We start from the raw sequence: 27,899 nt of genomic DNA on the forward strand, positions 1-27,899 counted from the left end.
TTTGTTTGTTTGTTTGTTTGTTTGTTTAAACGTGACACACATTGGGTTACAGATTTTCGATATATGCATATTAACGCCACTGGTCTGGAGGGACAACGCGTAATACTGACTTCAGACCTAACGAACCTGTTTCACACATCAGTAACGAGGTAGTGTGTGAAACGTAAAATAAGATTCAAAACCTTTGTTACGTGAGAGGAAAACAGAGAAAAACATTAGACACTTTAAAGTTCTCCATTGCGGCGAATTTTAAATCGCCAATTCAGCTGACAGGAGAGAAGGTTTTTTTAGAAACGAAGTGGCTGCGTGATTCAAACCAGCACAATGCTACGTTAACGTTTTTCCTTAACACAGAGGATTCTCTGTTGCCGTAGGCAATACCATGAACACTTGCGCGCGGTCTTGCGCACATATACTCTTGACCCAGAGACTGGCAGAACACTCCATTCCAGTCGCACAGTAGAGTAGGCCCCGCTAAATTGACCAATCACAGCGTACTTAGTAACAGAGAAATAGCATAAAAAATTCTTATAGCTCATATTAAATGCAACCTGGAATAAGCAAATTGAAAGTAGTTTCACGTACATGTATTCTAACACACCCACAATGTTGCGAACTTCAAATAAGGACAAAACTACAGCAAAAAATACTTTGGTAGCCCAAAATTTCATTCAAATTAGCGCTAAGTTCAGCTGAAAGCAGAACAATGACAACACTCTGGATGTTTAGCTCTGTTTAAAGCTGCATATTTGCATATTTTGAGATGTTCTTTCTTTCAGTTTTTAAAAGTGGCATGCCTGAGAACTTGGTAGCTGTAGCTAACCGCATCGACCACTATAAACATTCTACAACGACATTAACATTTGCAAAAAAAAATTATTTTGCCTGTGTTACAGCCGCCCTTTCCGAGAGACAACATTGCGAATTTTTCTTTCGACAAGGGCGGCTATCTCACAGACGAACAATGAATTTGGTCACAAATTTCGCTAAATTTCAGACTGCATCCGACTGAACGTTCTTAGCTTTACGTTTACATCCTCATTACATAACATTACAAACAGATTTACAAGTTATACCATTTCCAATTGTTTACGTTTTTAGAAGTTTATGTTAAAACTTCCAATAGTTCTAAAAAATATACTACCAACTTGTTTTACAGTGAACCATGTAATAAGACAAGCTTATGGTTTTTGTTCAAATATCTCCCTAAACGGCACTTAGTTATTGCAGCATCATTTTACGTAATTTAAATTTTAGTGTTATATTTTACCAGACCTCATAGGGCTTTTTCAAAAAGTCATGAAAATGACAATCTTCTTCTAATCACTATTACCCTGGAGTGTGTTCTTAGTACGCAATGTTCTTAGAATTTGGCGGCTAATTTAAGGGGTTAACCTTCTTATTTTAAACAGTTCTTACAAAAACAAAGCTGACATGTACAAAAAAACAACCTGTTAAGCGTGGTTTTCACTACGACATAAGAACAAGCACAAGCATAACGGAAGTGGGGACGCGCACAACACAAGCACAAGCAGAACAAAAACTTTTGTCCTTTATGTGTTTATGCTTATGTGAAGTGAGAACGCGCTGCTGTAAGGATGAGTATAATCAAAAGTCTGCCATCTTGTTTTACTGTACCGAGGAGGTATGGAATCGAAAATAAGCTAATTATCCTTTCTGCGCATGCTTACGAGCTTATGCTTGTGTTGCGGGCGTCCTCCCTACCATTATGTTTATGCTTCTGCTTATATCGTAGTGAAAATCAATCTTTATAAAACAAATCAGTATCTGAAAACAGTATTAACCTCAATTACTGCTCACAAACTTCCTCGACTATTAGAAAAGTATACAGTTTCTTTGACACTTCACTGAAAACGAAAAATCTTTTAGACCCGCTTGTCCCACACGCTTACTTCATGGTTTCGACTTTTCAATGTTAATTCTTTACATCATAATACTTGACTAGATTAGCTAAAGTCCTAAATTGGACATAACACTACATAAACATGACGTCATAAAGACCGTGCATTTCAACACAGTATCGGTACAAACTGAAAACTACTGAATATTGAAACAACTACTTCATTGTGTATACTTTGTTAGATTCAGAGCTAGTCACGAGAATACGTCCATCTGACGCTGTTGCTATTCCAGCAGGACTTGGTAAATCAGTGATAGTTTTGCCTGTGAAGCGACCGTCTAAAGGAAACTGCTGAACTCGGTTATTCTTCTCATCACATACAAGAAGATTATTGGAGCTGTCTAGAAGCATACTATACGGCCAGTCAAGTTGTCCATCTTGATTCCCTTGTTTTCCAAACTTGTACAGGAAAGTTCCTGACTGATCGAAAACCTTAATGCAGTCATTGCCGTATTCAGCTATGAGAAACAGGTTTTTGTAAGGAATGCAGCTTGATGGATTCTTGAGTTTCTCTGGGCCTCTGTCTCCAAGTATGGAAATAGTTTTTCCTTTCTGTGACAACACATGTATCCTATCATTGCCCAACTCGGTTACAACAATGCGTCCTTCATCATCTAAACAAACATCAACTGGATCCATAAACCCTCCTTTTCCTAAGCCACGCTTTCCAAAGCTTTTCACAACAGTTCCTGTCTGAATATCTATGTGTTGTATTCTATTATTACATAGATCTGCAATTAGAATCTCACTGTTGTTTACATAGGAAACGCCCGCTGGGCTCCTAAATTGTCCAGGATTTTCTCCTTCGCAACCAATTTTCCTTAAACAGTTGCCATCTCTATCGAATACATAAACAGAGTGGCCACTCTCATCTGTCACAACTATCTTGCCTTCTGTGTTAACAGCGATTCCACACAACCCTTGAGGCACGTCTGCTGGGAAGAATTTTAAGTCCAACTCGCCAACGACAACAAGTTCACGTTCTTTTACCTGCACATAAAAAGGACAGGTAGGAAGTTTATCGCCATTGATCTTCACTTCAATACTGTAAGTGCCCGGTACCTTGGGAGTACATTTCAGCTGAAGATTACCGTCCTCTTTCTCAACAACAATCACATTTGTAACATCTTTAACGGGTTCAATCAGAACGTCAACTTGATCTTTCAGATCAGGCTGGTTACTCATCTTCTCTTCAGAAGTTTTGAGGCATAACGTAAACTTTGCTTCTACACCAGTCTGAAGAGCTTGCATCAGTCCTTCAAGAGTTGATCGACTTGCGTCTGCGACCTTTGGGATTGTCTCAATAAAACCTAATTTCAAGTCCTTTGCAAAAGCAGCGGTAAATTTCACGAATGAGGTCTCATCATGTTTTGGAACTTCAATTTCACGCAACACTTCAAATCGCTGTTTCATAGTTTCCTTGTTACTCATGATATCTGAGCTTGAGCTTCTCTCGGTCAGATTTTTAGCAAACTCAACCGCTTGCTTCATTTGTTTCACCAGAGACTGAACTTGCTGGATGGCGGAGTTAATTCTTTTGAGTCTGGTCACGCGTGTTGTCTCGAGTAATATAACCGCCTCACGTTCGCGCTCTCGAATCACTTCGATCATCTGCCCAGCAGCTTGAGAGACCTCGCGTTTAGCGGTTGCGATATTGTTTTCCAACTTAGAAGCCGTTTCTTCAAATTGTCGAATCACTTCAATAAGCTCGTTCACCCTTTCGTTGATCATTTCAGCGCCAGACATGATGTTGGGTTTCTCGTCATGAGCTGCTTTGTCGAGTAAAACGATGTCGTGATTTCGGTGATCCGTGACTATGCAAATTTGGCAAACACAAGCTTGGCACGAAAAACAGAAGAATCTCGTGATTTCTTTCTCGTGGAACTGCTGTGAACAAAATGGTTGCCGCTTCAGCAAGGCTTCGTAATCTTCTGCTTTAAACTCCTTCACTGGCGTGACTTTGTGTCCTTCGAACGATGCGCGTAACATTTCGTGTGCGTTGTAACAGTCTGGGCACATAAACCGTCCACAGTCAAAGCAATAGTACATCAGAGAGTTGTTTTTCCTACATTGGGAACAAGTCATGTTACTTCCATCGCCACTCCGTCGAACGGTAAGGAGACTCAACAAACTGTTGTGGAAAAAACTGCTCGGTAAACTTTTGAATCGATTTCCTTCGGGCAGATCGATTTGCGCTTGACACTCTGGACAACGGAAGTTTCCTTGTCTGTGGCTGGCTCTTGCATGATTCTCCAAACACTGACAGCAAAATGTGTGTAGACATGATATAGTTTTGGGTTGGTTGTAGGTATCGAGACAAATGGAGCATTCCAGATGTTTCTTGAGGTCTTTCAAAAGGGACTCCATCGCTAGGCATCGCTTGTTTAGTGAAGCTTGCGAAAGACAACTGCATCAAGGTTTTATTTTAGATTCCGAGAAAACCGAATAATTAACTTCATAACTGTCTGCTTGGAGCCAATCAAATGCCACAAAATTATTGACGTCTGAGAGTGTTCTCAGGTGGTCTTCTGAGCGATTTGCATCGATGATATGAAGCCAGGGGTCAGTAAAGAGGCTCCAAGTAATTAAAAAATCGGAAATGTTTGTCGTAGTTTTCATTTACCGCACAGTCTACCCAAAATTAAAGAAACAAACAAACAGGCAAACCCTCCCCCCAAAGATGTCGCCACTTTTAATACGATGTGTCATGAAGCGGCTGTAAAAAGGGAAAAAGCAAACACCATGGTGGCCAATCTAAGGTTAGAGCTTTTTCTAAGTGTTTACATAGCCTAATTTAACACGAGGAGGGTTGAGAGAATTCGAACGTCTCGGGTTTGCTACCTTTGGAGAATTTGAGGCTATGTAAACATCGAAAAAGTGCGCTATTGATTTGAGAAAATTATTCTTAAAAAATACGTGTCACAACAGTGTTTACATATTCTCATCTAAACACACCTATCGACCAATGATAGCGCACGTAGTAGCCCTGTTATTTTATAATATGTCTTGTGACACACATGTAATCTCGTTCATACGTGATGTAATAGGCCTACTTTTTAAGATGATGGAAAAAGAACTTAAAATACATTTTCACGATCCTTTTTAATTGTAAACAATGGGTGGGAATTAGAAATAACCAAGGATCTAAATCAGCTTTGAAAACCTACAGCATTCATTGTGCTTTGAACAAAGAAAATTTCTCTCGCGGTGCTATCTTGGTTCTCAATATGAAACAATAGATGAGAAGTCATAACAATACCCCTGGCCCTTAACAACAATAGACCGAGGTAGTGTTTTCAACATGGGACCAGAGACATTAACGGCCTTTCTACATTACTTTCGTTCCATGTATATAATGATATTTTATGAAGTAATATATATAAACACGAGAGACAGTGTTTCATCGGGATATCCGAACACCGAGAAGAGAGTTGAAAATACCACGCTCACTGGAGTATTTTTGACGCAATTCGAGGTGTTTGGCCGATGAAACACTGTCTCGAGTGTTTGATATATCTTCTTAATCGAAACAAAAACTAAGGAAATAGATTTTTCATTTACTGGTAATTAAGCGTTGAAACATAATAAAACAAATTCAACACAAGGAAAGCTAGAGGGGGGGCTTATATCAGGGGGGGGGGGCTTATAACCGGATGTATTTTCTGGTTTAAAGGTAGATAGGCCTACAACCGAGGGGGGGCGGGCGGGGGAGGCTTATAAGCGGCAGTTTACGGCAGGTCATATCAAATGCAACCCGGAACAAGCAAATTAAAAGTAGCTTCACGTTTATGAATTGCAAGAATCCCACCAGTTTACGAATTTCAAAACAGAGATAAAAATTATAGGCAAAGTGCTTTGAAGGCCAAAAATTTTATTCAAACTAGCACTCTTGTTGATATGTTCAGCTCTGTTCAAAGCCATACATTTGCGAACAATTACGGCTTACTACACAACATTGAAATTACATTTATAAGTTTAATAGACCATTTCCAATTGTTTAAGTTTTCAGAAGTTTCTCTTCTAACTTCCAATCATAAAAAAGAAAAGAAAAAACAACTAAATACTGTCCTACAATCTGTCCATGCAATAAGACGAGCTCATCATTTATATTCAACTATGCCACATTAGATATTTGATCAGTGATTCGATAGAGTAAATAATTATATAAACTCTTGTTTACATTTTACCAGTCTTCATTAGTACTGTTCTTTCAAACAGTTACATAAATACATACAAATTTTATTTATACTCGGGGGCCGTGCTGGAGCTTCAAGTTAGGCTCCTAGCTTGTAATAAGTCGAGTTTAGAAAACAATCTTCTTTTAGTGACTTAAAGCTTCGGGTGTGTTCTTAGCCCCCCCTCCCCTCCCCATAGGGGGTACTCCCATCAGACAAGGTATATGGGTATGTGCCGCTGTGAAGGGTATGGTTTTCAGGCAGTTTAGCCTTACAAAGAAACACACTCTAGCTTCTCGCTCTACGGGATCGAAAATCCCTTACACCTCATTGGCCCTCTCGCTTCGGAGAGGACCAATGGGAAAGCTAACACTTCGATCCTAACACCAGACTATCCTGATATAAAAAGATCACCAAACAACTATTGGAGGGGGAACGGAATTGAGAAACGTCTCTAACTTTCCCTAAGTAACATTTAATTTAAAGTTGTCACGCCTCAAACAAAGAGATTCGTGAAGAATCGAAACCGAGCGGTCCTGCTGAAGCAACTATGATGTCAGACAACGAATTACTGCTATATCTCGGACCAAGTACATCTGGTGACGAGGATGTCGATTACAGAGCTCCCAAAAACACCTGCTTACTGTTCTCCAACGGACACCGAAGAACACATGGCGGAGGACAAACAAAACGATGCTAACGGAAAAGCATCTAGACCAGGAGCCATAATCGGGGACGGAGACCGGGAGCGCGCGCCATTTCTGGTATTGGGGTTGTCCCCATGATATGGGACAATAATTCTATTTTTAGAACAAATTGCGCCATCGCCTGCGGCACACGCGCGTACATGCTGCGAGGATTTTTGCAGATGTCGCGCGGGGGAAATGGCGTCCGAAATTCCCGACATTTTCCATGTTTTTGGCCCACAACTCAACGCGTTTACGTCTGTTGGAATTTTGCTTAAGTATTTTCGTCGTAAGTTGCTTCAGTTTGAGTGAAGTAAGACAGTGTCGAATTTAGGTATGTTCCGCTTTAAGCTTATATATATCGCTGACCAAGTTGTGTTCCGACGGATACTTCTTTTACGTTTACACGAGCTGTACATTACTCCACCTATTTAATTTCACATATGTTGAAGAGCTTTTCCATTACACAGCAAAAAACTAGCTGAATATATTTAGATATAGCAGAGCTTCAGGACTTCATAGTTTCCTAGCTCCTCTTGCCACACGCTTGCGAGGAATTTGTTAGTCTATCGCAACTGAAAAGTAAAACAAAATAATTGCTAGTTTGGTCAGTTTGACTTTCGCCTGAATTGTAAGGAACGCTTGATGTTTCATCAAGGTCCAATAACTTTACGTCCGTAGATACTGCTCAGTTTTATTCGTGTAAAAATCCAGTGAATTCTCTGTTGTCGATGAATGAGAACGCCCGCCGATGCGTGTTTTGTACAGTCACGGTAAACATGACAAATTGTGCTTCCGCCGCACTTTCGTGTGAAAGCGTACATCGAACTCAAACAATAACTCTATAGTTTTAAATATGTTTAAGATTGATAAATGTTTGAGAACGTATTAGAAGCTAAGCTGAAAATATGTGAATAAAGGAGAAATAATCAGCAAAGTTACGATGACGCTTTCTTTATTCAATTTCGAATAACGATTTCGATTTTGTTGATCGAGTTATCAAAACTCCTTGTCTATTTTCATTTTCGTAGTGTAAAACTTCACTATGCTTATGTTGAAGAAACAGCATGATGTTAGTAGCCTTTTTTGCGTTCGTGAAATTTGTTGTAGCATCTCAGCACAAAAGATAACGAAAGAAATCTTTGTCAAGCTTTGTTGACAATTGAAAACACCGACTCGGACTTGAAAGTGCACGAGCTGCACTATACAAATGAGCTAATTGTACGCGTCAGACTCACCAAACAAGCAGAAACAATAAGAAACCATCAAAACAGGATTTGGTTATGATTAACCATTGTCTGAGAAACTCACAAATTAACTCGATACCAGAGTAGAGAGTTTTCTTGCTATATTCTTAAGTCAGAACAAACGCAAAAACATACGCGTAAGCTTACAACTAGCGCGAGCAGATCTTATTATTCATTCCCAGCGCGAGATTGAAGTCTTGTTTTCGACCCTGAAAAACCCACCTTTTCCGTTAGCTCAGAGCATAAAACTACATATAAGCGTCCTGGTTCGTATTCCCTGCCTTATTCCCTGCCATCGCTATGAAAAATACGTAAGAGAATCTCTCAAGGTCTCTCAACTCTCAACATTTGATCACGCAACGTGACAACATCCACGCGAGAGACCCCGACATTTGCGTGGATCCGCGCGGATATATGACGTCAGGATGGCGCAATTTGTTCTAAAAATAGAAAAATTGTCCCATATCATAGGTGCGCGCGGATCCCAAGACTTACGGTCTCCGTCCCCGATTATGGCTCCTGATCTAGACTTAACCTCCAATTATATCATATAAGAGAGGCAAATCTCTAAAAGATACGCTCGTTAGAGTGAAAATTTAATTGAAGACTAAAATGCATCGCTATCGCAATTCACGAAGGGAGTCCGTGTTGGCCTGTCATATCTTTTGTTTTCAACATAGAAATCAGACAGTTGTCCTGAGAAGGGTACAATTTCCCGGGAAAGTGGCTAGTATAGTGTATATATAATTTAGTCTAGAACAGGGTTCTTTACCCGGGGTTCTATAATAGAAATTGAAAGTCGTAAGTGACTTTGTAAGATATTACTTATCCTGTATTGGACTACGATTAGGGGCTTTTGGTGCATTAATGCGTTGCAAAATCAAACTGATCAAGCTCTAGTATAGGGTAAAGGCAGAGGGTAAAGGTTTCGGTGTCCCAGCTGCACACCCCTACCCAATGATTTTCAGACCACCCCAGGGTTCACAAGAACAAAGCCGAAATGTACAAAGTATAATGGGTTATAAAGCAAATCAATGTTTCAAAACAGTATTACATGTAACCCTAATTTGTAGCGTTATTCTACGTCTAGACTAACCAAATTGATCAGGGCAACTCTGGTTTTGGTTTTTGTTACGTTTTGAAAGTTCAGATTTTTACGCCAACTTTGCGCATTTCCCACCTGTCAATCCAGAGCAGTGCACATTTTCCCCCTTCCCCACCTCCTCCGGGAAAGCATGATTATGGATTGGTTTTGCTCCTAAACCTCCTCGAATGTTAGAAAAGTGTCAAGCTTCTTTAAAACACTACACTGAAAACGAGACATCTTTGAGACTTGCTCCCCTTGCAATTTCGTCTTTGAGATGTTAAAGTCTTTCCATCATAATACTTGAGTAGATTAGTTCACATGGTAATTTCCAAAAACGCTACACGAGCATGACGTCAGAGAGACCGTGCATTCCAACACAGGTTCCGACGGTACAAACTGACAACTACTGATTATTGAAACAACTACTTCAATATGTATACTTTGTTAGTTGTGGCGCTAGTCACGAGAATACGTCCATCTGGCGCTGTTGCTATTCCAGTAGGACCTGGTAAATCAGTGATAGTTTTGCCTGTGAAGCGACCGTCTAAAGAAAACTGCTGAACTCGGTTATTCTCACTATCACATACAAGAAGATTATTGGAGCTGTCTAGAAGCATATCATATGGGCAGTCAAATTGTCCATCTTGATTCCCTTCTTTTCCAAACTTGTACAAGAAAGTTCCTGACTGATCGAAAACCTTAATACAGTTATTGCCTCTATCAGATACGAGAAACATGTTTTTGTAAGGAATGCAGCTTGTTGGGTTGTTGAGTTTCTCTGGGCCTCTGTCTCCAAGTATGGAAATAGTTTTTCCTTTCTGTGACAACACTTGTATCCTATTATTGCCGAACTCGGTTACAACAATGCGTCCTTCATCATCTAAACAAACGTCAACTGGATCCATAAACTTTCCTTTTCCTAAGCCATGCTTTCCAAAGCTTTTCACAACAGTTCCTGTCTGGATATTTATGTGTTGTATTCTATGATTCCATCGATCTGCAACTAGAATCTCGTTCTTGTTTACATAGGAAACACCAGACGCATAGTTAAATTGTCCGGGATTTGCTCCTTCGCTACCACGTTTCGTTAAACAGTTACCATCTCTGTCGAACTCGTAAACACAGTCGCCAGAGCGATCTGTCACAACTATCCTTCCTTCTGAGTTAACAGCGATTCCATCCAGACATCTGGGTTCATCTCCTCCAAAGAATTTTAAGTCCAGCTGGCCAACGACAACGAGTTCACGTTCTTTCACCTGCACTGTGAAAGGACAGGTTGGAAGCTTTTCGCCATTGATCTTCACTTCAATGCTGTAGTCGCCCGGTACTTTAGCAGTAAATTTTAGCTGAAGATTACCGTCCTCTTTCTCGCTAACAATCACATTTGTAACATCTTTGGCGGGTTCAATCAGAACTTCAACTTGATCTTTCAGGTCAGGCTGGTTAATCATCGTCCCTTCAGATGTTTGGGGGCATAACGTAAACACTGCTTCTACACCAGCCTGAGGAGTTTGCTTCAGTCCTTCAAGCGTTGATCGATTTGCGTCTGCCTTTGGGATTGTCTCAATAAAACCTAATTTCAAGTTCTTTGCAGACGCAGCGGTAAATTTGACGAATGAGGTCTCATCATGTTTTGGAACTTCAATTTCGCGCAATACTTCAAATCGCTGTTTCAAAGTTTCTTTGTTCCTCATGATATCTGAGCTTGAGCTTCTTTCTGTCAGATTTTTAGCAAACTCAACTGCTTGCTTCATTTGTTTGAGCAGAGACTGAGCTTCCTTGATGGCTGAGTTGATTCTCTCAAGTCTCGTCACGCGTGCTGTCTCGAGTGATACAATGGCCTCACGCTCGCGCTCTCGAATCACTTCGATCATCCGCCCAGCAGCTTGCGAGACTTCGCGTTTAGCGGTTGCGATATTGTTTTGCAACTTAGAAGCCGTTTCTTCAAATTGTCGTATCAATTCACAAAGCTCGCTTACCCTTTCGTTGATCATTTGAGCGCCAGACATGATGTTGGGTTTCTCGTCATGAGCTGCTTTGTCGAGTAAAACGATGTCGTGATTTCGGTGATCGGTGACTATGCAAATTTGGCAAACACAAGCTTGGCACGAAATACAGAAAAATCTCGTGATTTCTCTCTCGTGGAACTGCTGTGAACAAAATGGTTGTCGCTTCAGTAAGGCTTCGTAATCTGTTGCTTTAAACTCCTTCACTGGCGTGACTTTGTGTCCTTCGAACGATGCGCTCAGCATTTCGTGTGCGTTGTAACAGTCTGGGCACATGAACTTTCCACAGTCAAAGCAATAGTACATCTGAGAGTTGTTTTTCCTACATTGGGAACAAGCCATGTTACTTCCATCGCCACTCCGACGAACGGCAAGGACACTCAACAAACTGTTGTGGAAAAAACTGCTCGGTAAACTGTGGAAACGATTTCCTTCGGGCAGATCGATTTGGGCTTGACACTCTGGACAACGGAACTTTCCTTGTCTGTGGCTGGCTCTTGCATGATTCTCCAAACACTGACAGAAAAATGTGTGCAGACATGATATAGTTTTGGGTTGGTTGTAGGTATCGAGACAAATCGAGCATTCAAGATGTTTCTTGAGGTCTTTCAAAAGGGACTCCATCGCTAGGCGTCGCTTGTTTAGTGAAGCTTGCGAAACACAACTCAGTACATCAAGGTTTTATTTTAGTTTCCGAGAAAACCGAATTAATTAACGTCATAACTGTCTGCTTGGAGCCAATCAAATGTTACAAAATTATGGACGTCTGAGTGAAGCCTTGGTTGGTCCTTTGAGCGTTTGCATCGATAATTATGTGAATCCAGGAGTCAGTAAAGAGGTTCTAAGTAGTTGATAAATCGGAAATGCTTGTCGTATTTTTCATTTTCGTCACAGACGGTCTACGCAAAAGAAAGAAACAAAGAGACAAACCCTACTCCCCCCTCCCCCCCCAAGAAAATATCACCACTTTTGATCCGAAGTGTCATAAAGTGGTAGTAAAATGTTGGCCAATGTACACTCTGCTTGCAAGAATTTATACTTTTCATGCCCAGACTATATACTCTTAGGCAGGCCAAAATCATTCTTAAGTACAAAATTAACTTTAATTTGAAGGAAACTTGAAAATAGTTCTTTACTTAGATAGAAAAACACCAACGAGATAATAATAAACCATAAAGGAACAAGGATGGTTGAGGATGGAGAAGATTGACACGGATTACAAACGAAGAGACTTTTCACGATGCACAAACCGCGACGTAGCTCCTTTGAGGAAGAAGTAGAAGTAGAAGTAACCTTGAGAATCTTAATCAGCCGTGACAACCTAAAGCGTTTATTGCGTTTTTAACAAAGGATTTTTCTCTCGCGGTGCTATCTTATGTTAAAATTCTTTACAATATTGTAGTTGTCGCTGGTCGCTGAAAGACCTCTAAGTTGTTTTGCTACTCAAAACCTCGATCTAACCACCTTAGTAACTACTAGATTAGCTCAAATCGTAATTTGGGCATAACACTATATAAAGATGATGTCATGGAGTAACAACGTCAGAGAATAATGAAAAACGTAAAAAACAAGGAGGTTTCTTAAGTCTCAAAATTTCAGTTTTTCTCAAGTCTGCGCGTTTCTCATTTGTTCATTCAGAGCAGTACAAATTCCTACCCCAACTCTCCCCCTTGTGAAAGTTTACACCTAGAAAAGCAGGTTATCACATCCTAAACGTACTCGACTCTGCGTAGCAAGCGTTCCCGTACTAGCTAGAGCTCTTTCCGCAACTGGACCGCGCGCAAGTTGGAGCGAGAGCAAAGAAAACGAAGCTTGGGATGGTGGGGCTAACTGTCGCCCCACCACCTTCTGCTATCCAGTCAGGCGGTAAGCACAATCAGTCTTTTCTGGTGCCGTTTCGTGCCAGATAAGACAAAAAGCTATACTGAAAATTACTTCAGAACGCATCGCATCCTGATGAGCACAACTGATGCATTAAACTAGACGTTCTAAGAGCGTTTACTCGGGCTTCGTACCGCAGTATTAAATCGTACTGTACGAAAACGCGTATTGGACACAATAAAAACAAATTAAAGAATCAGGATATTTTGGCAGAAGAGTTCCGCCTAGATATTTACTATTCAAGTTGTTTCGTTGAGTATCCTCCTATGAATCCAATCGCCAGTTCTGAGTTTAAACCACTTTGGTTCAAGAAAGCACAGCTGTCTACGCATTTATGGAGAACTTGTTTGCAAAGAATTTTCCAGGTCTTTTTACAACTTATCAGTGGCGATTACATTGAACATGCTAGCAGAAATTGTGCGAAGTTGGTTTACTGGTCGTGGCGATCCGAGTGAATTGTGCAGCTGAACATCTTTGCCGTGTTGCGATCTTAAACACTTTTGAAGAGTCTCGTCTCTTTTGGAGGGCGAATAGATAAGCTCCTTCGCGAAAACAACACTCCTAGGACAAGGCGCAAATTGCATTGCACTTAATTTGCATAAACTTTCAAGTTATGTTTTTTGCGGATAACTTCCGAGAACTTGCGACCCTTATCGCAGTTTATGAGAAATATTCAAGCTCCATATTTTTATTGAATCAAGGCAGGAGTACTTTTAAAAAGGAACTCAGTTATAAGGGAAGATGCAGCATTCTGTTTTGCTATTCAGACAGTTTTCTAAAAGAATTGGCGATTGCTAAGACTTCTGAATATATTTGAACTACTAGTGAAATAACTGGCTAAACTATCGTCAATGCAAATTTTCCTCAGGACTTGGCAAGGACATTGGTTCGTCAATAATTCCGCACAATTCCCCACACAATCCAAGGTTTAATTTTCCCGCACAATTTGCCTCCAAAGTCACACGTTAATTTTTTTTTTCCTGCACCCTACTAGAAAGCCAACTAAACTTGGAGAAGACATTTAATTCAAGTTACCGAAAGTCTGTCTTTACAACTTTAGGGATCGACATATTTTGCGCGGTGCAAGAAACAAGTCGAATGTTTTTACGAGCTATGAGTCCAAAAACGTTTTCGTATTTAGCTCGTTTTATTGCAATATGATTTGTTTTACTGCAATGTTCTAAATAATAACAGCAGTAGCCACATACCGTCATTGACCGCCTGTTTTTTGTCAGTGATTTCGTAGTTTGAACTCATACCGCGATTACGTCCTTGAAATAGTCAATTAAATGTACCTGTATTATCGTTGCTGTATGGAAAGGGAATTATCACAAACAAATTAAAGTTGGTAATGAAAGCTGACGAACTTGAAATCTGGATAGCTTCGTTAACAACGTGGAACTTTATTACAATACAGAGGAACCGTTGAATGTTAATTATTAACAAACATTGCAAAATTGTTATAAACCTTTCGGACACCCTCTATCTATTAAGCGGACACTTGGGAAGGTCTCGAGGGTGTCCGCTTAATACAGGTTTCACTGTATTTACAACTTAAGTTAAGTGAGTTATAAGTTACCATTTTCTGTCGATTGAGGCTTAAAAAAAGATGTTGTACGATAAACCACGCAATAACACAGGCTCATTGGTTTAATATATTCAAACAAAACAAAAAGACTTTAGTTTGCTAATTTTCACTCTGTAGCTAACTGTATAAACTGCAGTAGCTTGAAGTCATAATTTTAACATAGTTTAACAGTACTGTTTTTTCACACACGGGTGACAAAATAGCTCTCCTCTAGTAACTCTCAGCCTGGGGTGTGTTCTTAGTATGTAATGATCTTAAAATGAGGCTTAACTTAATTAGGCCTCAACGCTATTATGAAAAAGACTGTTACAGAAATAAAGCCTGCGGAATGTAGATATACATAATGTGGTTTAAATTATGTAAGCCAAATCAATATCTCCCAAACTCTCTCGTCTTTTAGAAAAGTGTAAGGTTTCCGTGAAACACTACACAGAAAACGATAAATCTCTTAGACACGCTTACTACACGATTTCAACTTTTCAATGAAAATTCTGTACAGCGTAATACTTGACTAGATTACTTCACATCGTAATTTGTGCATAATCCCATATAAACATGACGTCATAGAGACTGTGCTTTACAACACAGGGTCGGTACCCCGGAACGGGAACTCCCATATAAACATGACGTCATAGAAACTGTGCTTTACAACACAGGGTCGGTACCCCGGAAAGGGAACTCGCATATAAAAATGACGGGGGTGCTCATTGTACCTTTTAGGGGTTGAAAACGCGGTTTTCGTTCATCTTAGAGAGTTCAGTCTCAGATGCTCTAAAGCGAGAGCTTCTAACTGAATGCACTTTTTAGGGTACTGAGCCCAAACAAATGACGGGCGAAAATGTGTTGTTTTAGAACTGGTACGTAAAACAAGACACGCCCGCAAAACAGGACCTTGGTGCCTCTTACGGGGTTCTTTTCAAAATTTCCGACCAGCAACCCCGTCCTTTTTAACAGGTGTAACCCTCCCCCCCCCCCCTCCCACACACACACACACACTTTCTTAGCTCTCCCGCAAGTCACTTGGCTTATAACTGGCTTATAATTTATCGCGAAAGTGGCTAGTGTATATATAATTTACTCTAGAACAGGGTTCTTTACCCGGGGTTCTATAATAGAAATTGAAAGTCGTAAATGACTTTGTAAGATACTAGTTAGCGTATATTGGACTACGATTAGGGGCTTTAGGTGCCTTATAATCCCGTTACAATGGGTTGCAAAATCAAGCTGATCAAGCTCTAGTGTAGGGTAAAGGCAGAGGGTAAAGATTTGAGTTTTCAGAGTACCCCAGGGTTCACAAAAAACAAAGCCAAAATGTACAAAGTATAATGGGTTATAAAGCAAATCAATATTTGAAAACAGTATTACATGTAACCCTAATTTGTAGCGTTATTCTACGTCTAGACTAACCAAATTGATCAGGGCAACTCTGGTTTTGGTTTTTGCTATGTTTTGAAAGTTCAGATCTTCTCGCCAACTTTGTGCATTTCCCATCTGTCAATCCAGAGCAGTGCACATTTTCCCCCTTCCCCACCTCCCCCGGGAAAGCATGATTATGGCTGGGTTTTTGCTCCTAAACCTCCTCGAATGTTAGAAAAGCGTAAGGCTTGTCTAAAACACTACACTGAAAACGAGACATCCTTAAGACATGCTCCCCTTGCAATTTCGTCTTTGAAATATTTAAGTCTTTCCATCATAATACTTGAGTAGATTAGTTCACATGGTAATTTCCAAAAACGCTGCATGAGCATGACGTCAGAGAGACCGTGCATTCCAACACAGGGTCGATACAAACTGACAACTACTGATTATTGAAGCAACTACTTCAATATGTATACTTTGTTAGTTGTGGCGCTAGTCACGAAAATTCGTCCATCTGGCGCTGTGGCTATTCCAGCAGGTTCTGGTAAAATAGCGATGGTTTTGCCAGTGAAGCGACCGTCTAAAGAAAACTGCTGAACTCGGTTATTCTCACTATCACATACAAGAAGATTATTGGAGCTGTCTAGAAGCATACCATCCGGACAGTCAAATTGTCCATCTTGATTCCCTTCGTTTCCAAACTTGTACAAGAAAGTTCCTGACTGATCGAAAACCTTAATACAGTTATTGCCTCCATCAGATACGAGAAACATGTTTTTGTAAGGAATGCAGCTTGTTGGATTGTTGAGTTTCTCTGGGCCTCTGTCTCCAAATATGGAAATAGTTTTTCCTTTTTGTGACAACACTTGTATCCTATTATTGCCGAAGTCAGTTACAACAATGCGTCCTTCATCATCTAAACAAACGTCAACTGGACACTTAAACTCTCCTTTTCCTAAGCCATGTTTTCCAAAGCTTTTCACAACAGTTCCTGACTGAATATTTATGTGTTGTATTCTATCATTCCCTCGATCTGCAACTAGAATCTCGTTCTTGTTTACATAGGAAACGCCAGACGCATAGCTAAATTGCCCGGGTTTTGCTCCTTTGCTACCACGTTTCGTTAAACAGTTACCATCTCTGTCGAACTCGTAAACACAGTGGCCAGAGTTATGTGCTACAACTATCTTCCCCTCTGAGTTAACAGCGATTCCTTCCAGCCATATGGGTTCATCTCCAGGAAAGAATTTTAAGTCCAACTCGCCAACGACAACGAGTTCACGTTCTTTCACTTGCACTGTGAAAAGACAGGTTGGAAGCTTGTCCCCATTGATCTTGATTTCAATACTGTAGTCGGCCGGTACTTTTGGAGTAAATTTCAGCTGAAGATTACCGTCCTCTTTCTCAACAACAATCACATTTGTAACATCTTTAGCGGGTTCAATCAGAACTTCAACGTGATCTTTCAGGTCAGGCTGCTAATCATCGTCCCTTCAGATGTTTGGGGGCATAACGTAAACACTGCTTCTACACCAGCCTGAAGAGTTTGCTTCAGTCCTTTAAGCGTTGATCGCCTTGCGTCTGCCTTTGGGATTGTCTCAATAAAACCTAATTTCAAGTTCTTTGTAGAAGCAGCGGTAAATTTGACGAATGAGGTCTCATCATGTTTTGGAACTTCAATTTCACGCAACACTTCAAATCGCTGTTTCAAAGTTTCCTTGTTCCTCATGATATCCGAGCTTGAGCTTCTTTCTGTCAGATTTTTAGCAAACTCAACTGCTTGCTTCATTTGTTTGAGCAGAGACTGAGCTTCCTGGATGGCGGAGTTAATTCTGTTGAGCCTCGTCACGCGTGTTGTCTCGAGTGATCTAATCGCATCACGCTCGCGCTCTCGAATCACTTCGATCATCTGCCCAGCAGCTTGCGAGACTTCGCGTTTAGCGGTTGCGATATTGTTTTCCAACTTAGAAGCCGTTTCTTCAAATTGTCGAATCACTTCACGAAGCTCGCACACCCTTTCGTTGATCATTTCAGCGCCAGACATGATGTTGGGTTTCTCGTCATGAGCTGCTTTGTCGAGTAAAACGATGTCGTGATTTCGGTGATCCGTGACTATGCAAATTTGGCAAACACAAGCTTGGCACGAAAAACAGAAAAATCTGGTGATTTCACTCTCGTGGAACTGCTGTGAACAAAATGGCTGTCGCTTCAGCAAGGCTTCGTAATCTTCTGCTTTAAACTCCTTCACTGACGTGACTTTGTGTCCTTCGAACGATGCGCTTAGCATTTCGTGTGCGTTGTAACAGTCTGGGCACATAAACCGTCCACAATCAAAGCAATAGTACAGCTGAGAGTTGTTTTTCCTACATTGCGAACAAGCCATGTTACCTCCATCGCCACTCCGTCGAACGGCAAGAAGACTCAATAAACTGTTGTGGAAAAAACTGCTCGGTAAACTTTTGAAACGATTTCCTTCGGGCAGATCGATTTGGGCTTGACATTCTGGACAACGGAACTTTCCTTGTCTGTGGCTGGCTCTTGCATGATTCTCCAAACACTGACAGCAAAATGTGTGTAGACATGATATGGTTTTGGGTTTGCTGTAGGTTTGGAGACAAATGGAGCATTCAAGATGTTTCTTGAGGTCTTTTAAAAGGGACTCCATCGCTAGGCGTCGCTTGTTCAGTGATACTGCAATAAGCTTTTATTTTTAGTTTTCCTAGAAACCGAATTAATTAACGTCATAACCGTCTGCTTGGAGGCAATGAAATGTCACAAAATTATTGACGTCTGAGTGAAGCCTTAGTTGGTCTTTTGAGCGTTTGCATGGATAATTATATGAAGCCAGGGGTCAGTAAAGAGGCTCTAAGTAGTTGATAAATCGGAAATGCTTGTCGTGTTTTCATACACGTCGCAGACGGTCTACGCAAAAGAAAGAAACAAAGAGACAAACCCTCCCCCCAGAAAATATCGCCACTTTTAATCCGAAGTGTCATGAGGTGGTAGTAAAATGTTGGCCAATACACACTCTGCTTGTAAGAATTTATATTTTTCATGCCTAGACTATATACTCTTAGGCAGGCGAAAATCATTCTTAAGTACAAAATTAACTTTAATTTGAAGGAAACTTGAAAATAGTCTTTAGTCAGATAGAGAAACACAAAAGAGATAATAATAACAAACCATAAAGGAACAAGGATTGTTAAGGATGGAGAAGATTGACACGGATTACAAACGAAGAGACTTTTCACGATGCACAAACCGTGAAGTAGCTCCTTTGTGGAGAGGTACAATATACATTTTCACGACAGTTTTTAATTGTAAACAATGGCTAATAATTCAGTAGAAGAAACCTTGAGGATCTTAATCAGCTGTTATAACCTAAAGCATTCATAGCGTTTTTAACAAAGGATATTTCTCTCGCGGTGCTATCTTATGTTAAAATTCTTTACAACATTGTAGTTGTCACTGGTCGCTGAAAGACCTCTAAGTTGTTAGGTATTGCTACTCAAAAACTCGATCTAACCACCTTAGTAACTACTAGATTAGCTCAAATCGTAATTTGGGCATAACACTATAAAAAGATGATGTCATGGAGTAACAACGTCAGAGAATAATGAAAAACGTAAAAACAAGGAGGTTTCTTAAGTCTCAAAATTTCAGTTTTTCTCAAGTCTGCGCGTTTCTCATTTGTTCATTCAGAGCGGTGCAAATTCCTACTCCAACTCTCCCCCTTGTGAAAGTTTACACCTAGAATAGCAGGTTATCACATCCTAAACGTACTCGACTCTGCGTAGCAAGCGTTCCCGTACTAGCTAGAGCTTTTTGCCGGGCCGCGCGCAAGTTGGAGCGAGAGCAAAGAAAACGAAGTATGGGATGGTGGGGCTAACTGTCGCCCCACCACCCCATGCCCATGCTATGCAGTCAAGCGGCAAGTACAGTCAGTCTTTTCCGGTGCTGTTTCGTGCAAGTTAAGACAAAAAGCCCTACTGAAAATTACTTCAGAACGTATCGCATCCTGATGAGCACAACTGATGCATCAAATTAATTCAACCCGAAATATGCAAACTTGACGAATTGTGCTGAAGTAGTTTCTTGCAACACACTCACCACTTTACGAATTTAAAATCAAAGGCAACAGCCATAGAGCTTTTGCAGCCCAAAACTTTTATTCAAATTGGTACTAAGTTCTTTATTTGGAAGCGAAACAGTAGTCATATACGCTCCTTTGGGCCGTAACCAATCAGCGTGGAGGGATGATACCACGTGACCAAGTTTTTCCCATACATTCTCTTAAATTGTAAAATCCAAGATGGCGCCTAGCTGTGCAAAAAATGGCGTCCATGCCCAAATAAGGGCAACATGTCCAAATAAGGAGATAGACAGGAAGTGAGTTTCAAAAATGATTTTTATTGATTTACAGGAAGTAAAAAATTACAATGGTGTGTATCCGTATGGAAACGACATGAAAGTGTTCGTGTCTACGACGCGTTTGTCGAAGACGAGTCCGTAGCGTTTAGTCCTTGTGATGACTTTGAGATGTTTGGTGGCTGGGTTTCTCCAGAAGAAGTTGGGGTTGACGACATTGATGTTGCGTCGTTCATCCTCGAGAGGTTGTGTGAGTTCGTCGAGTAGATTTTGTCGCATGACGTCATAATTGAGTTGGCGTGATCCTCGTACATTGAGTGAGAAGCCTCGGACTTTGCAGCAGACTTTGCCTTGGTGGGTTCTGTAACCGTAATTCTTGGGTCCAGCGGCGGTGAAATCGACGATGAAATCGTTGTGGTCGAGTTCGTCGGTCATCTCTCCCAGGTAATCGCCTAGCGGGACGTCGGCTTGACCTGGTTTGTGCGAGTAGATGACGCAATCGGTGTCAAAGTAGAGAACTTGTTGCTTTAACAGTTCCAGGTAGCTGTATAATTTGAGACGCGCCCAGCAGGTGGTGAAAGCGGCGACGAAGATGTTGATTCGTCCGTTGTCGGGTTGATTGTCTTTGAGTTCGGTGTGGACGACTTCTAGGGCTTCGTCGTTGGCGATTCTGACTTGTCGTATGTCGTTGAGGGGATTGGAAACGAGTTCGAAGAGTTGCGCTGCGTTGTAGACGACTTGGGTGGTGGGTTTGTGTAGGTTTTCGCCGAACTTGCCCCAGAAGGAGTTGAGCATGAGTTTGGCAGTGGCTTTGCGTCCTGGATTTTTCTGGATCATGGTCGGATCGAGAGCGATGCCTTCCTTCTGTTGGTATTGTAGCATGTACTGTGCCTTGTCTTCGGGGGTGTTACACCAGTTGGGGTAGCCAGCGGATTCCTGTTTGATTTTTAGCCAGGTTTTCACGTAATTGGCGAAGAGTCCTTTACGGCGTTGTTCTGGCGGGAAATGGTGGACTTCGTGTATTTTGTTGAGCGTGTATCCCACGGCAACGGCTTTCTGGATTTCGGGTGTGCACCAGGTCCCTCGTAGCGTGCGTTGCTCGGCCGTGTGAGGGCAGTGATGTGATTTCTCCAGGAGGGGTTTGTTCATTTCGTGTTCCACGCACGATCGGCAAAGTGGGAAGGTGAGTTTACCTCCGTGTCGAAAAGGTAGAACGGGATGGTATAGTTCGTGAGGTGGCAGTATGTCTACTTTGGCCATACCGAAGTACTGGTGTATGTCTTGATCGTCGGGGTTGACGATGACTTGTGCGTGTCCTACGGGGTATACGCATTCCTTGTTGGCCCAGGGGTAGAGCGACGTCACGTCGACGTACTTGGTTTTTTCTCCTTGGGTCACGTCGGTCACGTGATGCAGTTTGACGGCGTTCGTGCGCCCTCCGAAGAAGGCTTCTCGTGGCTCGAGCGGGTGTACGATTTCGAACGTGTCTAGGAACTGTCGGAGATCAGGGTCGGTTTTGACTTCTAGGTCCCAGTCGCATTCCCACTTGACGCAGAGCTGGTAGCCTTGGCGGCTGAGAAGGTCGTGTTTGCGGAGTGTGGACTCGTAGACTTCGTGTAGCGTGCGATCGGTGTGACAGATGGGATATCTGTCTCGTTTGATCGGGAAACAGCGAGGGCATCCCTGCCATAGACATCCGTGGAATTCGTAGACGGTTCGAGTGGTAGGATCGTATCCGTCCACGAGATGATTGGCTAGTCGGATTTCACCTCCGTTTCGCACGGTGCGTATGCGATCGCCTTGGTCCGTGTGTTGCATCGAGTGTTCTTGCCAGGCTAGCCATTTCAGGGCTTTGACGGACTGATTGGATCGGGCACCGTGCCATCCTCGAGGGGGTCTGGAGGCGATGGTGTTGAGCGGGACGAGTTTCTTGCGCCAGAATCGGTTGCAGGCGGAGGCGATGGTGACGCATTTCTCCATGGGGTCAAAGTCGGCTTTTTGTTTGAATTCTTGCCGGAACTTTTGACAGCCTGCTTTGAGGAGTTTGACGTCCGACTCGCAGTAGGCTTCCATTTCTTGCCGTAAGACGAAATGGTAGTTGTCGTTGACTTTCTCTTGGTACCACTGTTCGAATTCGGCTTTCTTTTTGGCGGACATGCCGTCGGGATCGTACATGTCTCGCGGTGGCATGGGTCCTTCGTACTCTTGATTTTCTAGGGTGTTGAATTTGTGCGGGAAGAATCCTTTGCACAGTTCGTGGATTCCGAAGGTGGCGGGAAAGTTGGCCAGCGGGAACGGGAGAAAGCAGAGGGAATCTTTGAAAGTCAGTCTGTCGGATTTTAGGGACAGTATCTTGGTGCCAACGGTGATTTGGTCTGTGACTTCTCGATGCGTGGCGTAACAGTGTTGCAGGATGAACATCCCGTCGTAGCCTTTGAGATTGTGAAAGAGGACGATGACGTCCCGATCGTCACCGTCCACGTCGACGGCGAGGGATTCGAGGTGGTCGAACATGTCGGCGGTGCAGTTGGGACCGTAGAAGGAGCAGAATTGATCCTCTTCATCGTCTTCCAGGCAGAGTAGAATGGGTGTCTGATTCCCTTCGGCGTCGGTGATGGCTTCGTAGTCGCAGTACACTTGAAGGGGCGGATCTCGGTCCACCAGGACGCGTGTGTCTGGATCATTGGGTTCGGGTTCTTCGAAGGGTCGACCTTTGACTTCGTCTCGGGAGACGCGTTTCTTTTTGGGCTCGTCTTCGTCTTCGGGTATGCGTTGGATGTAACATCGGTGCGTCGGCAGAAAGACTTTCTTTTCGCAGATGTGGCATTCGCCCCATCCGCACTTGTGATCGGGGGTACTACGGTCACCTCCTCGTCCAGTCCTGTGTTTAGTTTCGTAGACGTGGCAACAGTCCGGACACTTTTTGTAAGTGTCGCAGACGGAGGGGATGTTGAGACTCCGCCGTTGCAGGTGGTAGTTGTAGCATTGGTCACCGAAGAATTTTCTGTGGCACAATCGGCAGATGGAGGTGGGTGCGGGAAACGTGCCACGTGCTAGGGGTCGTTTTTTTTCGATGAAATCGGGGCAGTCCTTTCGTTTGCAGGCGGGACACCATTTACCGTGGCAGGAATGATTTTTAAAGTCGTCGTGATCGAATCCTCGATTGCATTCGTCGCAGAAGTAGGATTTGTTGAGGAATCCCTTAAACGAGTTACATCCGTCGTAGTGATTGTCTTCTTTGATGAGACGAATGATCTTGTCCGAGGGTACGGGTCCCGCGTAGATGAGCATGTGAGGCGGATCGATGGAAAGGACTTTGAGTTGGTACCCGGGTAACGCGGCCTGAAACTGCTGCAGTTCTGGAATGCCGCAAGGTCCTTCGGGGACGTTGGCTAGACGGTGGAGTTCTTTGGCCAATCGCTCTTGGACGGGTCGCCCCTGTTTGAGATTGTGGTAATCTAGGTCTCGTGTATTCATGTCAGCATCTACCAGGGCTTTCATGGTGACGATAGCGCGAGCGCAGCATAGATTGTCTTTGTTTTGTATGGTCACGCGCGACTTTTTGACGATTCCCCGTACGGCGGCGCAACTCGGTTTGTATCGTTTTCCGTGACCACGCCCTGGACCCGGGGTGCGTATGAAGGTGGTTTCCATGGTGAACGTGTCGTCGGGGGTGAATTCTTCGTTGGAGTTGAGTTTGGCCGCGAGAGACTGGAGATAAGTGTCTAGTCTTTCACTCCCTTCTTCGAATTCGCGCACGGTGAAGGTGGTGGATTGAAAGGCGTGCGTGAAGGCACTGGACTGCATGGTGAAATGGACCGTGGAGTCTGGTGTCAGGGTAGGATCCTGTGCGATTTGTTGCTCGATGGATCGTTGAAGGGCCTGAGTTAATTCTTGGCCTAGATTGTCCCCGGGAGTCACGGCTCTGTGTTGTCTGAGCGTGGCTTCGTACCGTTGTTTGTTGAGGACGTTTCTCCAGTTACGTCGAGCGCCTACGGGTCTTAATTCAAATTCTAGGAGGGGTCTTGTACCACCACCTCCGGTTTGGAGCATCACTCGGTCGAGAGCCGGATCAAAGATCCAGTCGTCGTCGTCGTCGTCGAAGGGGAAGGCTTCGTCGTGGGTCCGTCTGTTCTGTGAAGACAAATGAACACAACGTTTTTTATTGGTCAGTTTTTACTGCCAGGTTTCCAAGCAAAGGGTCTGACAATAACGCTTTTTTACCTTCTAAGAGACAGAACACGTTTATGAAACTAAATCCTAAATAGAGTCTCCTTTTCTCGTTACGCTTGTTGACATAATAACCATAGAAAGCTGGGAAATGAGATCTGCCTCCGTAATTTAATCTACATATAAATTTCTGTCTTTTGATTTGTATGTGGCCGTAGCCCCATTGTCTTTTCAGTTTGGCATAATCCAAGATTCTTCTATGAAGTCGACTCAATGGTTTATTGTTCCTCCGATCGCGTATGCACTGCCAGGTTGCTAGGTCAATCACGTAACACTTTAGTTCTTCTGGTAGCCTATCCCAGTGACTCTGTAAGAGAGTGGTTACTTATAATTCATAATGGTCCGCGTGTTGTATTTGATAAAAGGTAGGGTAGAGGAAAGTCTTTTCTATGGGGACGCGTCTCTTGGCCCCTTTTATATCGTAACCTAAACACGTTTCTTTAGGTTTGTCGTAAATGTCAATATAACATCCTATTATTTTGACATCTCTGTATCTGTCTTTTTTCTCCTTCTTTATACAACATCCAGCGTCACATAGAACCCTGACAATCTTAATGTGTCCTAACCCCCATTGTTCTTTCAGTTTGCCGTATTCTACTATTTCCTTGAGAAGACGCCGTAACTTTTTGTTTCTTCTACGCTCAAGTAGGATTTGATTCCTGGCTAGGCGCATGATGTAGTCCTGTAGTTCAGGAGGCAATCGATCCCAGTCATTGTTATTCTGTGGGAGGTGAGGATAATATTCTCTTAACGTCCGGTATTCTGAGATATGCATGATCTAACCCGTACCCTAAATACATGGCTCGCTTAAAGTTTTGTTCGTCCGTGTAGCATCCGTACACGACCATGTGCCTATTTCCCATTCCTGGAATTCTTCCTTTGGGGCAATAACCCAGCAGACATGTCTCTAGAACCACTTTGATTGGACCTAACCCCCATTCTGCTTGGACCTTGGCGAAGGCGCGTATCTCCTTACAGAGCTCTCGCCTCATTTCACGTTCGCGCGCCTCGACGAGAGCCTGGGCCTCTCTGAGGTGAAGGATGTAGGTCTGCATCTCTGGGGGTAGACAATCCCAGTAACTCTATGAAAAGAAGGTGATGAACAAGGCGTGACAAAGACGTCGTGAGACCTTGTAACCGCAAAACACAACGAAACAAAATCTCAAGTCCAAACGGAGGTAGAATTCTAGAATAAAGGAGGTGACGACGAGTCTCAGTTCCATGGTCAGTTGTCTAGGGAAGCCACGAACGCAGTTAGATAACACGGGGTGCGACAGATCGTGCAGTACAACTTTTCATGTGTCACCCCCTTGTTCACCATCTGATCATCGAGTGCCCTGACGAAGCAATCGAAATGCACGTAGTGACGACAGCACTTGGTACGACAGCAGGTTTCGGTTCTAAGGATGACTTTCTTACATAGGGTGCACGTTATACTCACTGCTTCATGTTGATCCATCTGTTGGTTCATCTCCTCGTCGGTCAGCTCCTGTGCCATGATTTTTTCAGCGCTCGATACAAGTCAAAAACTCAGAGTGACTTGAACGGTTCGAACCGATCTTTTTATACTTACGGTAAAAAACTGGATCCCAGGTTCACACTCGACCTGAGGCCCAGTCTCCGACCGAGAGGGGGGATACCCCTATCCCCCGGGTCTACCCAGATCACGTGACGTCGGCTTTTTTCGTTTGATTGGTGCATGATGGACATAAAGCGAGGTGTGCCTTTGACATTTTTTTCGGTTTTTGGTGATGGAGACTGAATCCGGGCACGTCAGTCGCCGCCGTACTCGAAGTCAGTCCCCCGAAGGATCACCGAGACGAGGACGTCGGCGCCGTCGTGCCCGATCGCACGATGACGACGAACCGCCGAGACGCAGTCGTCGCCTTCAGGGTCAGATACCCGAAGAAACACCGATTCATCAAGTGTGTTTTATTTGTCAGAGAGATATTCACATTGATTCTCTGGCATCGTGCCAACGTACTCCTTGCTGCGGCGTGTTCATGCATCGGCGATGCTACCAGGAGATGGAGAGACGGGTTCTGACCTGCGGCAACTGCCGACGCGTGATCGACGATATTCAGCCTGAGGTCGTGTTGGAAACCGACGAGGAAATGGAGGAAGAGGATAACGATGAGGAGTACCCGTTAACGGCAGGTGCGAATGCTCGTTTAGTTAGAATGGATCGAGAGTTGCTGCGATATCGTAGAGAGGGTAGAGCTTATCACTGTCATCACGAGGGCTCGTACCTGTGGAATGATTTGCCGTATGCCATTGACCCTAGCATTTGGATACGTTATTATACCTTCATCAGGAATTTCGTGACTCTGTATCGGGATCGAGACCTGTACATTCACGGTTGCGTGCGTCTCCCCGTGGAACCGACCCGAGAGATTAGAAGTTATCTGTACCGTCTGTTCATTTACAACACTCCTTATTATACGTATAACTTGATCCGAATTCAAAGGTTCAGACTCTACTTTAGACGCGTGGAGGGACAAAGGGATATTGAGATCCGAGAGCTGTGTCTCTTACCCTTTCCCGGCGGCCCCTCGTTTTACCACGAGGACGGACTATGGACCTAACACTGTTTTTTCATTTTCGCAGTGGACACTCATCGCAGAATGATTCACGACCACATTGCTAATATGAGGGACCTTGGAAAACCCTTCGAGACGCACAATTCCTTGACGCGTTCGTGGAATCATTTGCCTTATCACCTCCCCGTCACGGTGTGGTTCCAGTACTACCGCGAGATGGAGAACTTTGTGCGATCCTCGGAGTTTCGAAGTCCCATGTACATTCACGGCACCGTGTTCTTTCCCTTCAGTGTCATTTCGTACGATCATATACGCATGGAGGTGTATCGCATGTTTTATTTCAACACCCCTTTATCGGTGTTCGAATTCACCTCCAGAATTAGGTTTCGGTTGTTATTCATATCTTCGTCGACGTTCGGGGACCAAATAAGGATCGAACGTTTGTTTGTGACATCGAATGCCTCGGATACTCTGTACCACAATGGCATGGCGTGCGAGACTTGAAGAAGAAAAAAACAAAAAGAGACTCTTTTTTGAAAAAACAACAAAGCGTGTAACTTTAATGATTACAACATCAACAATAAAAGTTTTCCAACGTTTTTTCTTGTCTTAGGTAGTGTCATATTTCAGTCCCTTTCTCCAAGGTTCGAAATCTTCCCATCCTTCTTGTAACTTTTGTGCTTCTGTCTGCTTGGCCTTCTTGTACGTCTTGCCCTTACCCTTGCCTTTGGGACTGTAACCACCGTCGTCGTCTATGTATTTCTCGGCGACACCGAGGGATCTTAAGAACTCTTTTTGCGCTTCGGTCATG

The 27,899-nt window shown here is 43.0% G+C and overlaps 4 protein-coding genes and 1 pseudogene across 4 annotated transcripts; 1 reads left to right on the top strand and 4 right to left on the bottom strand.

Moving 5' to 3' along the window:
- Positions 1 to 647: 647 nt before the first annotated feature.
- Positions 648 to 4,349, bottom strand: LOC149107256 (E3 ubiquitin-protein ligase TRIM45-like). The gene has a single exon (XM_089296851.1). The coding sequence runs from the start codon at positions 4,286 to 4,288 to the stop codon at positions 2,078 to 2,080; it is 2,211 nt and encodes a 736-aa protein (XP_089152977.1). The 5' UTR covers positions 4,289 to 4,349; the 3' UTR covers positions 648 to 2,077.
- A 4,246-nt stretch (positions 4,350 to 8,595) lies between these two features.
- On the bottom strand, positions 8,596 to 11,800 carry LOC149107257 (E3 ubiquitin-protein ligase TRIM45-like). Its single transcript, XM_089296852.1, has one exon. It carries the CDS (start codon positions 11,744 to 11,746, stop codon positions 9,539 to 9,541), a length of 2,208 nt encoding a protein of 735 aa, XP_089152978.1. The 5' UTR covers positions 11,747 to 11,800; the 3' UTR covers positions 8,596 to 9,538.
- A 4,114-nt stretch (positions 11,801 to 15,914) lies between these two features.
- Positions 15,915 to 18,684, bottom strand: LOC149107258 (E3 ubiquitin-protein ligase TRIM45-like; annotated as a pseudogene).
- Positions 18,685 to 19,666: 982 nt separating this feature from the next.
- Positions 19,667 to 25,603, bottom strand: LOC149107259 (uncharacterized). Its single transcript, XM_089297117.1, has 3 exons — positions 25,338 to 25,603; positions 20,413 to 24,474; positions 19,667 to 19,700 (listed from the first exon to the last, which is right to left on the bottom strand). The coding sequence occupies exons 1-3, from the start codon at positions 25,601 to 25,603 to the stop codon at positions 19,667 to 19,669; spliced, it is 4,362 nt and encodes a 1,453-aa protein (XP_089153243.1).
- LOC149107260 (uncharacterized) lies at positions 25,095 to 27,686 on the top strand. The gene has a single exon (XM_089296886.1). The coding sequence runs from the start codon at positions 26,300 to 26,302 to the stop codon at positions 27,131 to 27,133; it is 834 nt and encodes a 277-aa protein (XP_089153012.1). The 5' UTR covers positions 25,095 to 26,299; the 3' UTR covers positions 27,134 to 27,686.
- Positions 27,687 to 27,899: the final 213 nt, after the last annotated feature.

This window comes from Orbicella faveolata, unplaced genomic scaffold (assembly GCF_042242905.1).
Source record: "Orbicella faveolata isolate gen_17 unplaced genomic scaffold, um_ofav_v1 contig_27, whole genome shotgun sequence".
In the NCBI taxonomy this organism is placed as follows: Eukaryota; Metazoa; Cnidaria; class Anthozoa; order Scleractinia; family Merulinidae; genus Orbicella; species Orbicella faveolata.

What these genes read in the sequence shown, in the direction of transcription:
- LOC149107256 (XM_089296851.1), bottom strand. Translation starts at nt 4,288, where the DNA reads ATGGAGTCCCTTTTGAAAGACCTCAAGAAACATCTGGAATGCTCCATT.
- LOC149107257 (XM_089296852.1), bottom strand. Translation starts at nt 11,746, where the DNA reads ATGGAGTCCCTTTTGAAAGACCTCAAGAAACATCTTGAATGCTCGATT.
- LOC149107259 (XM_089297117.1), bottom strand. Translation starts at nt 25,603, where the DNA reads ATGCAGACCTACATCCTTCACCTCAGAGAGGCCCAGGCTCTCGTCGAG. An exon ending in AAGCGAGCCATGTATTTAGG is followed by an intron (nt 24,475 to 25,337) that starts GTACGGGTTAGA and finishes CAATAAAAAACG; the next exon opens with TTGTGTTCATTTGTCTTCAC. An exon ending in GACACGAACACTTTCATGTC is followed by an intron (nt 19,701 to 20,412) that starts GTTTCCATACGG and finishes CTGCTATTCTAG; the next exon opens with GTGTAAACTTTCACAAGGGG.
- LOC149107260 (XM_089296886.1), top strand. Translation starts at nt 26,300, where the DNA reads ATGGAGACTGAATCCGGGCACGTCAGTCGCCGCCGTACTCGAAGTCAG.